The 15,568-nt window shown below is 41.1% G+C and overlaps 1 protein-coding gene across 4 annotated transcripts in view; it reads right to left on the bottom strand.

The window, feature by feature from the left end:
* Nucleotides 1-1,159: 1,159 nt before the first annotated feature.
* The window catches only part of Nfia (nuclear factor I A), a 360,710-nt gene continuing 346,301 nt past the window's right edge, over nt 1,160-15,568 (bottom strand). For all 4 annotated transcript variants that reach the window (XM_046451020.2, XM_046451022.2, XM_058581522.1 and 1 more), the window contains one exon: nt 1,160-8,549. In XM_046451020.2, the coding sequence (XP_046306976.1) occupies nt 8,532-8,549 (18 nt within the window). In that variant the 3' untranslated portion in view covers nt 1,160-8,531. The remainder of the gene's footprint in view (nt 8,550-15,568) is intronic.

The following is a 15,568-nucleotide window of genomic DNA, read 5'->3' as shown; positions in this document are numbered from 1 at the left end:
ACCTGCTTCCCTCTGCTGCGGTGCTTATTTTGTGCACTAGACTACATACTTGCTAAGAATTGATACCCATCTTTATTTGCTGTTTCTGGCCCCTGGCATAGTTTTCCGCACACAGTAAGCACTCAATAAGTATTTTTTTGTGTAAACAATGGAATGAATATATTATGGAGATGATAGGATGGCAGCTGGAGCCAAAATTCTTGAATTTGAATCCCACTCTGCCTATTAATCTCTCTATGCCTCATCTGTAACAAGGGGATAAAAATAGTCTCTCTCTCACAGGGTGGCGGTGAGGTCTAAATGGATTAGGATGCACGTGCTGCTTATTTGCTTCCTGTCTCTGTCTTCCAAGCTCACCCTTCTGCTGCTTTTGGGGGTTGGGACTGGTATTCCTCTCAGTATAGTTTCCAGACTCCCTGCCGGGTGGCTATCACTAGATGTGGCCAATGGAAGGCTCTGGCAGGCACCCGGGAGGAGTACGGAGAGGTGGAAAGTCTTCCTCGGCCTCAGGTCCTACTCACAATGCAACAGTCGCAGAGGACAGTTGTACCCATGGCCTCCAGCTCCTTTCAGCACCAGCTGTGCTTCACCAGCTGTGCCTTGCCTCCTCAGAAGTTCTGGTACTCTTGACCTTGTCCCCCAGGGTGGTTCTAGCACCATTCACCATGTTTCCTCAGAGGTCTGAGTATCAGCCATGTGGCATCCCACCCCTCCTCAAATGATCCAAGTATCAGTGGTGTGTGCTCCTCAGTACTTAGGTTCTGGTGACCCACTTTTGGTTGGTAGCTCCATGGTTGGTGGCTGTGCTCCATTTTATTAACATTTAGGCTATGTTAGAGGCCCCTGTTGGAAAACCTAGGGAATCCTATTCCTGATTCCTGATTGGGCCCTAACTGATGCCATACAGAGAGCCCTTAGAACAGTTATCAGGCACATGCTAAGTACTACGTGGGCAGGGAGTCCTATATTTGTCCGACTAGGTGTAAAACAACACTACCCATTAGAACACTGATAAGGACACTATTTGCCAGCCAGCCATCAAGGCTAACACAGATCCATGGTGCAAAAAAGACTGTTTCTGGGAGAAGATTCAGCGTACACCATAACTGTCACTCAACGACCCAGGCATGGTGTAAAGCAAATGACAACACAGCTTCCATAGCATTAGCAATTTTTTATTTTTCCTTTTTTGTTGCATAGGAAATGCAGTACTTGCTTCCAGTAATTGTATTGTAATGTGAGAAGGTGGTAGCACTAATGGTTGAATACAAGAGTTAAACTAATCCACACCAGCTCAAAAACCCTGTGGAGATTTAGTTGAATAAGAATGGACGCCCACAGTGATTCTCAACCAATTACAAATTTTCACAGAACACAGTAAAACTAAAAGGGTAACTATGAGAGTCAATACAAGTATACTAGAGGCACAGGGGGCCCGGCTCATAAAAACGAATTTCAGACCAAGTTATTAACACGGGGGGAGTTCAGTTTCACAATAGATTTCTTTTGCCACCACTGGAAGTGTTTAATCTCCTCACCCCAACAATTTGAAATGAAAATCGTAGGTATTTTGAGTGGACAGTTTCCATGTGTGGTGGGAAAAGTCTCCAGTGGACTTGTTCTGGGGATAGGTCAGGGCGGGTAGGGGCACCATGGACTTGCCCTTGGGTATCTTCCCAAGGACCTTCTGGAAACCCGTGGACTCCTAGTCTATTCTGTGAGTGTTTCAGTGGCAAGGCTACCAAATGCCTTTGTGGCCACAGACTGTGGTCTGAAACTAGGGAGAAAAAAACGGAGCTGGCAGCTCTTTTACAGTTTCATCCCAATGTGGCCAGAGGCCTTATGACCTTTAATTGAGATATTAAAAAAAATTTAGACTATTACCAAGAAAAACACTAAAATTAAAAAAAATAAGAACAACACAAATACAGTCAAAGATAAAATAATACTTTTGTCATTTTGAGAAACTGAGCATCAAGCAGCAGGAATGATGTCCCAATTTGCTGGACACTGTCCTTGAACCACTGTAGAGATATGAAAGTTCACATTGTATAAGCAGAGGGGTGTTTTCTACCAGAAGGTGCTCTGGTTAGATCAGAGGGAGCACTGTCACCCTATATTTCTGTGGTCCAGACACATTTTGTAAATTTTGGTTTTTGAACCAAATTGCTCAATGAGTCCATATGGGAAACTAAGCACACAAGGAAGGTCTTACCTCATGGGCTGGCTCAACTATGGGGGGGGGGGGTCCCCCTTAACTTTCTGAGCATTACTGGGATATTTTCCCTATACCCCGTGCCCTTAGTGTCTGTTTAATGTAACCCTTTGGGGAATAAAAGTCTGACTTAGGAGGAAAATAAGATAAAATTTATTTAATTTGGAAAGCAAGTCATTTCAAATTTAGAACAAAAAAGTATATTAAAAAAAAATCCCGTGTTAATAGCAAACTTCTTTTTCTTATGAATCGGGCCCAAAGTTTGTACAGAGTTTTATTTCTGAAGAAAATATTGCAACTGTGCATGAAACTAAATAGCCATGTGATTTCTTAAAAGTTTTTTTTTCTTTTTCTTTTTTGTCCTTTAATGTGAGAAGGTCTGGTGTGAAGACAGATCAAGCATGGGTACCTGGCCGAACACTGTCCATTGAGAAAATGTTTCTGTATCAGCATAGCTTCCAAAGGGTCAAGGAAATGTCCCTCACTTGGAAATGTTCTCAGAGTGGCTTCAGAGCAGAGTTCTTGAACTTCAAATGGTAGTTTTGAGACAAAAAAATCTTGCCAGGTACTGATTTCTGAAACCAAACACCCATGCTTGCCCCTAGGAAAAAGAAAAGAAAAGAAAACAAACAAACAAACAAACAAAAACCCCGAAAACAAAACACAAGTAATACTGAATTTAAGTCAATGTATACCTCCAAAATACTGAAAACAACCGAAATCAAGAAAAGACAGAACTTGCGTTCTCAGTGAAATACCTTTAAACCTAGCTGACAAGAACCAAGTCAGAAAAAAAGACTAACATAACTTTGAGTAATATTCATACAGTTCACTAAGCATTATGGATAGCATGCATTAATATTGTACGGTTATTTTACATCACCTATACCAGAGGTCCTGACTGACAGACAGCGAAGGCTACCGGTGTAGAAAAATCTTACTTCAGAAGAGCAATATAATACAGATTTCACAGGCACTACATTTTAATATATCAGGTATTATGCTGGTTTTCTTATATTTCTTTCTGTCCTAAAGCTGGCATTATAACAATGACCAAAAAGGCAAGGATTGAAGTAAACGGAAAGTAGATACCAAAGTTGATATAGTTTTTTTTTTCTTCAGATAGATTAGTGCATAGTTCTCATGCAGATAAACACTGCTATGCATTTACACTGTTGGAAAGCAGAGTGAATTGAGCCCAAGTTGTCACATTTGTGTAAATCATTTTGTCAGCCTGTAATAGCACCATGTAATGGATTTGCATTAAACATTAAATTGATCTCAGAATTGGTGACACAGTATTCACTACAGTTAAGTGCTATGGAATAGCTTCAATGTTACCTGCTATATATCAAAGCAATTTTCATCCCACTGCTTTTTTTTTTATTGGAAAAAATAAAAGGGAAACATACATGACGCTAATTAGACAAATGCACAGCCTTGGACCTGGAGAAGGCAGAGCAGGTGGACTGTCAGACAATAAGTACATGCATTGACTTCAAGACAAAATGGCCTCGGCAGCCAATGGGGATGAAAGCTGTGCCCACGGGCAGAGCAGCTTCTGAGACCACCTAGGACAGGTCTGGAGGGTGGGCTTCGAGGTGCCCCTGATGCTCTCCTTACATTACCATGCCAGTTGTGTATTACATGTGTCCTATGGAGGCCTGCCACCCAGAAACAGAAAGAAAGGAAAGAGAAGCACAGAGAGAGAGAGAGAGAGAGAGAGAGAGAGAGAGAGAAAGACCACCACCACCACCACTGTGGACAAAGATATTTCCAGACATGGATGTAAAGTATGTTAGATGACATTCTTAGAAACCACTCCCCCCAAAAAACAATCACAGGGGAACAAACGTTTTTTTTTAAATCCAGATTTCATAAGTACTTCCTGGCACGGTCACTATAACAGAATCAAAGCATGTGGGGATCAGGGTTTGAAAAAGTGAAAGACAAGATTTTCTGAGATGGGTCCTGCATATTCCTGTGGGCTGACTGAATGTGTGACTAGAAAGTTTGGGTCCTTCACACTTCGACTGTCAGAAAATGAAGAGCACAAGCTTCAAGAGGTGTAGCCCCACAGGCCGCCCAGGAGCCCACCCGGACCTAGGCCAGGGTAGGGAATGAGCTGACAAGAAGTAACTGTCCTGCCAGGGGGTGAAGAAACAGAAAGCTCAGAAGGACGAAAAAGGCTGGGGATGGGTGTCAGTGAGTGGCAATAGGGGTGGGCCTCTGCCCTGGAAGGATCAGAAAAAAAGCCTTTGATGGTAGCAAGGGAAGGGGCCAAAAGAAAAAGTACATTGATAAATGATAAGAATTAGTGTTTGTGCCTCTGACTTCAGTTCCCAAAGAAAAAACATGGAGTCACTTGAGGGACTATCTTTGCCAATCTTGCTAATGCCATTTGATGGGGAGAAAATTCAAATGTGTCTCAGAATGGAGGGCTGGGCCTTCAAATGCTGATAGCTCTCAGTCTGTCTGTCTGCACACCCCAGGTAGCAAAGTCTTCCTCAAACATCTTTGCTCAGCTTTTAATCTAAAAAGCAACACACTCCTGATTGTTGGTGTTTCTTTTTTCCTGCTTGATCACACTGAACTACAGTTTCCTGCTGCTTTCTGGACAATGGAACATGAACAAAAATGTAACTTAGTGTACTTAATACTTAACCCCTGTTTGTTATCACCCTAGACTGCCTCCCTAATGTTTTAAAGCCTTTAAAACATTTTTTTTTTCCTGCAAATCTGTTCAGAGTTCCCTAATTTTAGCTTCATCAAACTTAATACAACAAAATACCTTCAAAAATACAGCATACCTGTAAAGTCCATTTACAATGGTTTTTCAGTAGACCTATACTTCTCAAGCATAGGAATATGCTATACCATTGAGAGAAAAAAAAACTGTATTTAAATACTTACAAAAAAAAAAAAAAGGGAAACAGGAAAGTTTTAAACTTAAATCCAGTTCCCAAAGTGGGGGAAAAAAAAGAAAGAAAAGCAATTCTATGAACGCTGCCTTTATAATGAACAATCAGAAATTTCACTAGGCTAATTTGACAGAATTTTTTTCCTCATTTAAACAACATTACAAAAGTCCTGCATTATAAAATAGGGTAGAATAAATCAGTGTAATCAATAAAACTATACAACAATACAAATTACATATCTTCTGAGTGGGCAGTTTATTCTCTCTCTTTGCAGTCATGACTACAACATGCGCACTAAAAACAACTAGAACTGCCCAAACTATTGCTTAGTTTGTTTTGTTTTAAAAAAGGGTGCAATTTTATTGTATATACAACCAATTTACTGGTAATACCTTGGCTTATTGCAAGGTTCTGACAAAATGTTTGTCTAGGCTTTTTTCCCTTCACTGTGAAGCACTGAAAGCTGCTATTTTTTTTCTTTCTTTCTTTTCTGTTTTTTTCTTCCTTTTTAAAATTTTTTTTCTTTTTTTTTTTTTTTAGTGCACATATGTCATAATAAAGTAATGCCCAGCTAAGTGCTATAGGGGAAGGCAAAGTATGCTGGCTGGCTATAGGAAGTGACACCGTACACTGACAATCACACCATACAACAGCGCCAAACGACTATTCAACCACTTATCAGACACATATGAAAATCCAAAATGTTTTATTTTATTTTTTTTTCCTTAAATAGAGATAACCAGTAAACAATTTTCAGAACTTGGAAGTTTAAAAACGTGCATATAAAAATGGGCATTATATACTTTTTATTGAATGTGGATTGACTGCAGTCTGCTAAGAAAAATGGGGTGTGGGAGCTGAAGAAAAAGGAAGTTGTCTTTTTTTTTCTTTTTTTCTTTTTTTTTAAGGCTTGCTTGTGAAAGGAACAGTTGTAAAAACAAAATTGCTTGAAGCAGGGTCAGCTTAGTGCTTCACAGTTTGACTGCTTCTCTAAGAGGAGCCCTTCCTGCGCACGTGCATTCAAAAATCACAAAAAGTACAAAGACAAACACCTAAAACACACTGCGTCAAGTGCAGCACTGACTTTGGTCAAATTAAAAAAAAAAAAGGAAAAGGAAAAGGAAAAGAAAAATTAATAATTGCTAAGCTTTTTCTACATGATATAAGCAGGTATTGCATATTTTCATATATCTGGGGGGGGGAATAAGGAAGACTCCAAATAAATTGTAAAATGCAGCAACATCCAAAATACTGACATTCTAAGCATCTACAGATCTCAGCAATGCACTGCCACTGACCACACAGGACAATAACGACTACTCCTATCTGCGGGACAACTGACTTTCTATTGAGTTCTAGATGTTGAAACTGACGATGGCTGACATAAAAGTCACATTTACAAAAAGTGTCTCCAAATGCTTGACGAGGGAAAAACCCCTTTCAATAGAGGAGCATGTGCAACAATTCCACAAATAATCGCTATCCAGGGCAAGGCACATTGATATGGAATTTTTTGTTTTCGTGCAAATTAAGGAAAAAAAACAAAACAAAACAACATTGTTGGGGGGGGGAAGATGAGGAGCAAAGTGTCTTCCCAAGAATTTCAGTTACTTGATTGTATAGGACAGTAGTAGAACCCTTCTGAAGGGCTGAAAACAAAGTTTAAAGGCAAGTGCCTAGAGGAGGGTTACCATATTGTGTCTTAATGCACTCTACTTTATCCTACATTAACTATATAAAAATTAGTTACTAACACTAGAACATGCAGAGACTTCCTCTGATCAGCAGGGCCGCCAACCAGAACGTTTATATATGTATAGTTTAGGGAACCTTCTTGAAGTTGCATGGGAAGCAAAGGGGTGCTTCGCTGTCTGGTAGAAAAATCACTTGCACTTTTTTTTTGTTTTTGTTTGTTTGTTTCTTTTTTTTCTCTTTTTTTTCTTTTTTACATAAGATACAGGACATTTGGGGGGTGCAAACTTTGTTTTTCCCTAACAAGTGCCCTTGATCTGAATGGGCACCAGCATTTGTGTCAGTATTGGTTTCATTATTATTATTATTTTTTTTTCCCATAGCCCAGTTCAGGGACGCAAAGGTCTTTAAAACTTCTGGACAATCTCTGGTACCATGAGGTGTCTGATAACTGATAAATCCTATGTTGCCAGATACATGTAAAAATCTTCAGAATTGGCATGATTCATTATAATGACTTCTAGCTTATAAAATTAACAGATACCATGATTTTAGTTATGTGCTTTGATAACAGAAAATAATTAATTAGCATTTAATGTAGTTAACATATTGTGGTAAAAGCACCATTAGATTTGTTTTTTTGTTTTTTTTTTAAATTTTCCTTCAGTTTTTAAAGGGATACAAGTTTAACAATAAAAAACATAAAAAGCAAAAATAGCTCCCCTTTTTTCTTGCAAGGCTGTTTTTTACCCCAATAATTTAGAGTCCTGGGGTGGAAGGACTTGAAAAACAAAAATAGAATTTTCAACAATCTCTATCTTACAAAGATATTTAGCTATCCAATGAAATTGCACTTTACTCAATTCAAAATTCGATTGTTTTGATTGATTCCTGTCAGTTTCTGTCAACACAGACCATCTTCCCCATTTCCATGTGAATTTTTGTGTCATTGTTGAAATTGTTGAAAAATGTTGTTGTTGTTTTTAATGTAAGTGCAGCATTTCAAAACTTTTAAAAAACTGAATAGTAGTAGTAGTTTGCCATTTTCGGAATTGTTCTGCAACGTGAGTGGATTCATTGTCCTTGCGGGCCATGTTATATACTTAACTGCTGACTGCTGAACCAAACCAAACTAAAAGAAAAATAAAAAAGGAACATAACTGCATTTTCTTTTTCCAATATGTTACAGAAAAACATTGCCCTTTGACTGTCCCGTAAGTTATATATTGCAGATCTCAGCTACTACAAAAGATTTAGTTCTCCATGTGCCTCTTGAATGCTCAAGAAGGATCACACCTGTGTGGGTAAATTCATGAAATACTGTGAAACAGCCAGGCTCCGTAAGGAAAGTGTGTTACAGCAGGAAGTCAGTGAGCAAGGGTAGTCCTCCGCTAGCCACATCACCTAATGCTCACGCTACCACGGAAACACTCCAAATGTTACAAAGCCCAACCATTTCCAGCACCATATGAGAAATTACAACAGTCCCTAAAGTATTTAAAAAAAAAAATCCCGAAAGGTTATGGCCTTTGCTGTTTGACCATAATGCTTGCTGTTTCCATGTACAAGTTGATTTGAATCGGTTTCTCTCCCCTTCCACTGACAGTGAAGTTGTAACCGCGCTGGGTTGAGGTTGCGTCCATGTTACAGAGTTGAGAAGGGGTCAGGTGGTCTGTCTGGTGGATGGTGGGACGCTGCAACTTTTATCCCAGGTACCAGGACTGGAAGACAAAAGGAAGAGTGCAGTTAGAAGGGCAGTTTGTGGGGCTGGGGTGTAGCTCACTTACACAGCCCTTGACTGGTGTGTGTGAGGCCCTGGGTTCTATCCTTGTCACAAAAAACCAAAAGTCCAGTTTGCAAAACAGCCTATTTTAGAAGTTGACCATCTTGTTGCTCATTCAGTTCTCAGCCTGGAATACAGAATATCTTCACCCAAGAAGAGCTGAGTGAATGGAGAATGGGAGAAAGAAGAGTTTTCATGGGGTAATTAATGGCTAGGTGACTTGGATGATTTTCAGTGTCTCCTTCCAATGAGTGGGCACATGTTGGGTGCCCACAGGGTGACTGCAGCATTCTTTAGCAGGCACAGGTGTTAGCAACAATGCCATGAACAAGGAGGTAAAGGGGGAGAAGCCCTTGGTCATCTCCTGGGTAATTTAGGGAAAGCCACTCATTTCTCTTACTCTCTCCTTCCTCTTATGTATGTGAGGTCGACTTCAGGAAATAAATTAAAGCTCCTTTCAGTCCAATATTTCTAAAATAATATTTTCAGAAAGGACACATAATCATCAAAAAGGAGCAAGACTTCGCCTTGGTAACTGCCACTAGGTCCACAGGGTAAATGAGGCCATGCTTTTGTCCTTTCAGCATTTAAAGGTCTCCATGTCTGGGCCCAGCTACCTTCTCCTTTCATGAACCCATAGATGATCAGCTTTGAGTCATACTCCAGTAGGACATTACTTTATTTGCTGGCATTTCTTTGTCAGCAAAGAAAGTTAAGTTCGCTAAACAAAGTGACCAAGTATAGACTAATATCAGAGTCTTAAGTGAATTAGAAAGTATATGGCTTTTGCCAACTTTCCTCCGGCAATACCCTGAAAAATTCACTGCATTTGTCATTAGTCACTGAAAAGTGCCTCAGAGTGGGTCATGTGTGGATGATTCGGTCAGGTGAAGGCCTGGCCTTGTCTAAGAGATTCCATTAGGTAAAGTCAGGACTGGCTGAAGAATGGCTAAAAAAGAGCTACCTGGAGGTTGGTATAAGATTTCCTGGTTACACAAACTACCTTTGATTTCCAGAGGAGTTTAAAAACCCTCAGTCTAAAGTGAACAACTGCTCATCATCTGATGTTATTCTTCATCCACATGCTTTGAGGAAAACAATAGAGCCTCTTGTGTCCTGAAAGGAAATCATTCTGGCAACTACACATGGCCTACATCTAACTAGACCAAAGAAAGAAGAGGGAGAAAAGAAGGAGAGGGAGTCAGGCCCCCAAAGTGTTTTTATTTTTAGTAGGCCTCTCCTAAATAGCGGATGCTGATCCACGTTAGAACTGCATTCACACTTTAACAGAACACTCTCAAACTCTGAGTGCGGCAAACAATGCTCACAATTTCTGTTTGCACACTTTCTAAGGCAGTTGTAAAATTCCAGACTTCTTCAATGTGACAGACCGGTTAACTCTTAAAGCAAAGGCCTGGGACTCAGTGAGTCGGCAGGGGGAGCAGTTTTCCATACCACTGTCTCTGGACGAGACCTCAGGGCACTACAAAAATCTGCAGTGCCTCTGCACTTCTCTTAAAAAGCAAAGCAAAAAAAAAAAAAAGTTTCTTCACACATCTTACTATTCAGTATGTGCCTTGCCGACAAGGTTACCCCAGAGCAGCTCTGTAATCCTTCACTGAAATAGGCTTTATTGATTGCTCTGGTCTATTGTTCTCTTTTCAAGTCCCCCAAGTTCAAGTTCATCCTGGTGTTACATCATGTCTGGTTGCTAAGAGCAACCAGACAGACCCAGACGTGACTATCATTAGCAAGAAACCCTCCGCTCTCCTCCCACCAACCTTCCAGTGGTTCTGACGTAGCAGGCCCACTGCAAACACATTGAAGTATTTATTCTGCCTAATTTATGACCTACACAGCAAGCAAGACCCCCACTCCAAAAACCAACACTGTTGTATATTTAATTAATCTGTCTTTCTCTGGCACTTGGGAAAGTTAGACAAAGGACTAATTATTGTGTTTCACTCTCCACACTTTTCTTTTGGGGGGTGAATATTTGCATGGGAAAGAAAACTACAAGGCCCAGCTTTGGGCCCCTCCCCTTTTTCTTTTTGCCCTATTGACATTTCATGAAATACTTTAGCTGCTTAAGGGAATTAGGAAAAAAAATGCGATGTGAATGTTACTCCTTCTGAGTTGGTATTCAGTAACACAAATCAACTCATGACATGTTTAAATTTAAATGCTAACCACACACTCTCAGAGTTACTTTAAAGGTTAGTTTTTAATCAATAGAAGTTGCTGACTCTGGGTTTTTGAGCTGCATGCTGCAACTCTTGGGCTTTTGTCTAACCTTAAAGCTTTCGAACTTTCTTTCCTTGAGATGATTTTAGCAATGATTTGCAGACAGAAGGCTATTGTGTTCTGACCAGCAACATGTCAATAGAGGAGCCAAGCTGCCCTGTGGTGGGGTGTCAATATGACTCCTGAGGCAGGGGTTGGGGGTCTTTAATAACCCGTGAAAAAACCTTAATTAACCCTTTCAGGCCCAAACCAAAACCTATTCTTCCACTTTTTTACTCCTGTAATTTGACCATTAGTACTTATTTCAACATCACACTAATCTTCATGACAATTAACCCGGCTACTTGACCAGGATCTTCCAGAAGGGGAAGTCAGGGAAACCACACCAGGAACCAATCTTTCTTTCTTTCTTTGGCAGAAATAGCACATAAACAGTTCTAATAATAGTAAATTCATCCATTTCACCAAATTTCCTAATGATCAGTTTGCACTTGAAGATTCTCATAATCTTTCTGTGACAAGTGTGACAGCCACACATGGATAAGCCTCTCGACTTCTGTGAACTTCCATGAACTGCAGAAACACCAGATGGACAAGACAACTTTTGGAAAACCTATTTTCTTGTGTGATATTTTCTTTTAATTTTCATTATGCAAGCAGGGAAAGTTTCAAAACATTCATTGAAGAATGATTCTGCCTATTTTCTTCTTGGGCCATACAGGAAATATATAAAAGAAATCTGAGATTGTTAAATTGTTGGGATTGAATAGCAAATCACTGGGAAAATGTTGACACATTAAACAAAATTCATTTATGGAGAGTCAAAAAATCTTCTTGAGACATTTACTGACATAAGCTTAGGTTTCATATGGTTTCTGCCTTCATACTTTATAGCCCCTTAATCTATTCTACTGTAGCCAGATGGACTACAAAGGAATCTCTGTCCCTTATCTCCTGTGAGTTGCAATATTACAATACAATATTGGATGATGTTATCTTGATACATTTACATTAAGGAAGTAAACACAGAGCTTTGATCTATTTTTTCCCCTCAGGAACATTCAGCTACAGTTGTTTTGGAGGTCCATAAATCCACACTCCCACAAAGTCTCTGGTTGGGTACAATTAGTCAGTTACATTCCCAATGCCTAGAGCTTGTGATGTACTGGGGGTGGGATGGGGGAACTGTCCTCTTTCAGTGTTCAAGGTGAAACATCAAAAGAAATCTGCAGTCCGGGACAAGAGCTCAGCTTTCCTTCTCTCCAGTCAGATGAAGAAGTAATCTCATCAGGTTGGAAAGTGCTGACTAAGGATTTAATAAAGTGCCTGCAGATGTGGCGTCTCTAAGGTATTCAACTCATGTAATGCAAAACAGCTCCACGCTGAATGTGCTTATAAAATTTCATTTAACCATTGCAGCGCGACATTTTTTTTTCCCTTCACAGTTCTCTATGGAGTTTTATCACACCTCCCGCCCTTTAATTTACAGCTCCACGAAAGTTCGAATCCCATTCTGCCTGAATTCTGGAATACACAGTATTTTAGGAACCACAAACAGTATCTATTCGACTGCATCCTAAACAGGAAACCTGGAATGGCAGGCCAATCTGACAGTGCCAATCTGTTTCATTTCTTATGCCTCATGGAGAGCAATTAGGACACTGAGACCATTTTCCAAAGTTGGGTCATGAGGTACTGAAGACGAGGTGGGTGAAGCCAAGGGACTCAACTCCTTAACTAATGACACACATTCCAATGTGTAGGGCAACTTCTGAAAAAGCCTTTTATAGCTTTTCACAGAGAGGGTAGGATGCACATTTTAAAAACAAAAAGAAATATGTCTCTCTGAGATAGTTATATTTTCACTTGAACCAAAAGGGGAAACAAAAAGATAGGGTGCTGAGGGTGTGTGTGTGTGTGTGTGGAACAGACTGTGACAGGGCAGAATCTGTTTTTCAAATTAAAAAGTTAAACAAAAGGCCTCAAGGGCAAAGTTTAACACTGCGGAAGGAGGTTGTTAATGTGGAATCCAGAACTGGGTGTGACACTTTGCTTTCTTCTCCTGGCAAGGTGGGTTATTTAAGGACATTTACACACATAAAACGGAAACACAAAAATACAGGGAGCTTCTCCCCCACCTCCCAGGCTCAATTCCCCACCGGCCCCCAAAGAGGATGCTGCTAACTAAGACTGCATGAGTCACAGTCACCATTTTGCCTTTTCTCTCAAGGCTACCTCTGCTGGGTCACACTAATCCAGTTAGCTATTTTTGGCTTCCTGCTCTTATTTGGATGAACTAAGCTCACTACTGATTATGAATGAGTTGTCCTTGGCAAACCAGCCCCAAACCTGGAAGTCCCCTCTCCCGCTCCAATACGATGGAAGTAAATTGGGCCTCGGAGTATGCCCAGAGCTTCTCCCATTAGTATCAACCACTTGGGAGCATTAGTCACTCATTCAGTGAGCACTTAGGGCTGATTGTGTGCTGGGTGCTAGAGATACAGGCTCAGGGGATTCTGTGAATAAAATACATATGGTCCCTGCTCTTGAGGATTTTATTGTCTAGCAGGAAGAAGGGGCTAGATTTTAGACTTCCATACTCTTCCCAATATCAGAAATCTTGCTTTCCTCACAGTAGGATCTTTGTAAACTGAAGAGGCTGATATGTACTGTCAGAAGGACTCGGACTCAGGCCCTCTCTTCCCACTGACTCCCTGTGTGACTCCAAGTAAAGCCGGCCCTGTTCCCGGGAGCCCAGGGGATGGCCGTGAAGGCCATTCTGCAGTTGGATGCAGAATGTGAGAGGAAGGCGTTGGCTTCCATGGGTTCCTTCTGAAGAGAGTGGCAAGCTATACTCAGGTGTTAGTTATTGGTATTGCCAGCCTTGGGCTTTGATCTCCGTGGTCATTTTTCTTGTCTGATTTTATTTTGTTAATTAAAGAAAGCCTGTTTTCAATAACTCTAAACCAAGACTTGTTTATTGTACAGGAAACTATTAAAACATTAATGGGCTGTGAGTGGCCCTGCTCACCTTAGTGGCCTTATCTTTCCACCACTTATACTCAACACTTGTGCCCTGTTAAACTTCTTTTAGATCCCCAAAGCCAAGTGCTTTCTCCCTGTTGGGCCTTGGAACCTTCTGAGCCTCTTCCTTGGCTTTTCTAGCACTTTGCTCATCCTTGGGTTCCAAGTTACATGTTCCTTCTCTGAGAGGTCTTCTTAGGGACTTTACCCACAGGGTTCACCTGTCATGGTGGCTGAACTATAATAACCTGTTTTTTTCCTTAAGAAAGATGCCTCCCTTCTCAGGTGTGGCATCCCCAGTGTCCGGCACACAAGGTGCCTGACAAACACCATTGAATAAGCAAGGAGAAACATGCTGCATACAACTTCCCAAAGCCAGGCATCTCTCACCCAAGGAGGATAAAGCAAGGCCTCTAGATGAGTGACTCCTGGCCCAGTAGGGCCACATCCACACTCACACCACATGCTCACGCCTCCCCAAATGACAGGCACTCTCCCTGGAGAAACACAAGACTTCACAAGCCGCCCCAGGCAGTTCCGACAGAAGAGCTGCTGCATTGGGCCGAGCGTGGCCCAGCGGGTCAGCAGCATGTGTAACAGTTCTGTAACATGGACCTCTGCCTGCTTGCTATGAGCACAGAGCCGTTGTCCAAACCACCACTCCCTGGAGAATGGCTGTGCTGCTTCCAGCCAAGACCTCAGTTTTGGTTCAAACCTCAAGATGGGAAAACACTAATCTTTTTACCCAATAAGCCATCCGGTACCTCCAAACCTTGAGAGCACACACAATCCAATTATGCAGACAGTGTTCCAAGGTCGGAATCTTTCACCATATCCCGGGCTGCCCCGGTGTTCCTTACCACCAAGTCAGTTTTTCTTTTGGTCTCCCTTTATGTTCTCATCGATTAATCTTTTACCTCAAGAAACCAAAGACTTATGGATTAAAAATCGTACTATGACCCACTGGCATTGCTCTGAAGACTAACTGGAGGGCTGCGTGCATGGCGCAAAGATCTAGAACTCTGAAGTCCACATTACAGGAAGACTAGCGCCAGCACTGTTACGGGTTAGTTAGATGACCCTAGGGAAGCTAGTCAGCCCCTCTGAGTCTCAGTTTTCCATTCTATGAAATGGAGATACCAACTTTATCCATCTGTGGGGATTAGATGAGATGATACCCGGTTAGGGGCAAGGACAGAAAACCAGAAAGCTGGAGTAGACAGGTTCTCTAACTATAAATGGGTCTGGGACCTTAGGATCCCCCTGAGACCTAAAGAGGACCATTTTCCTAGCAAAGTTATCGCTTAACAAGGCACTTTCTCTTATTTAATGATATAATTCCTTAGTTAAAAGTAGCAGCTGCTTCAGTTCCCTTTCCCCAGTCGCAAGAGAAAGTTCTTGAGAAAATAAAAATCTGTCTTTAATTGCAGTATTAAAATCAGAGCGGCGAAACCAACAGCACAAAAGGAATTGGCTCAAGTTTATGAAAGGCATTTGGGCCCTTGCCTTGCAAGGCTAACTGAGCCTCGGAGGTTGGGGGTGAGGGGGAAAGGGGAGGGAGGGAAGGAGTAGTCAGGCAACCAAGTGGGACAGAAACAATCCTATTTTGGTTTTTGTTAGCGAATGGCATACTACATAGATCAGAGACTTCTTATAAAATACAAACCCCCACTGTACACAAAGCACAGG

The sequence above is a fragment of the Marmota monax genome, unplaced genomic scaffold (assembly GCF_021218885.2).
Source record: "Marmota monax isolate L192 unplaced genomic scaffold, Marmota_monax_Labrador192_F-V1.1 WCK01_AAM20220418_F8-fsc00023, whole genome shotgun sequence".
NCBI classification, from domain to species: Eukaryota; Metazoa; Chordata; class Mammalia; order Rodentia; family Sciuridae; genus Marmota; species Marmota monax.
The sequence above is the reverse complement of the archived record's forward strand: the minus strand, read 5'-3'. Positions and strand labels throughout refer to the sequence as shown.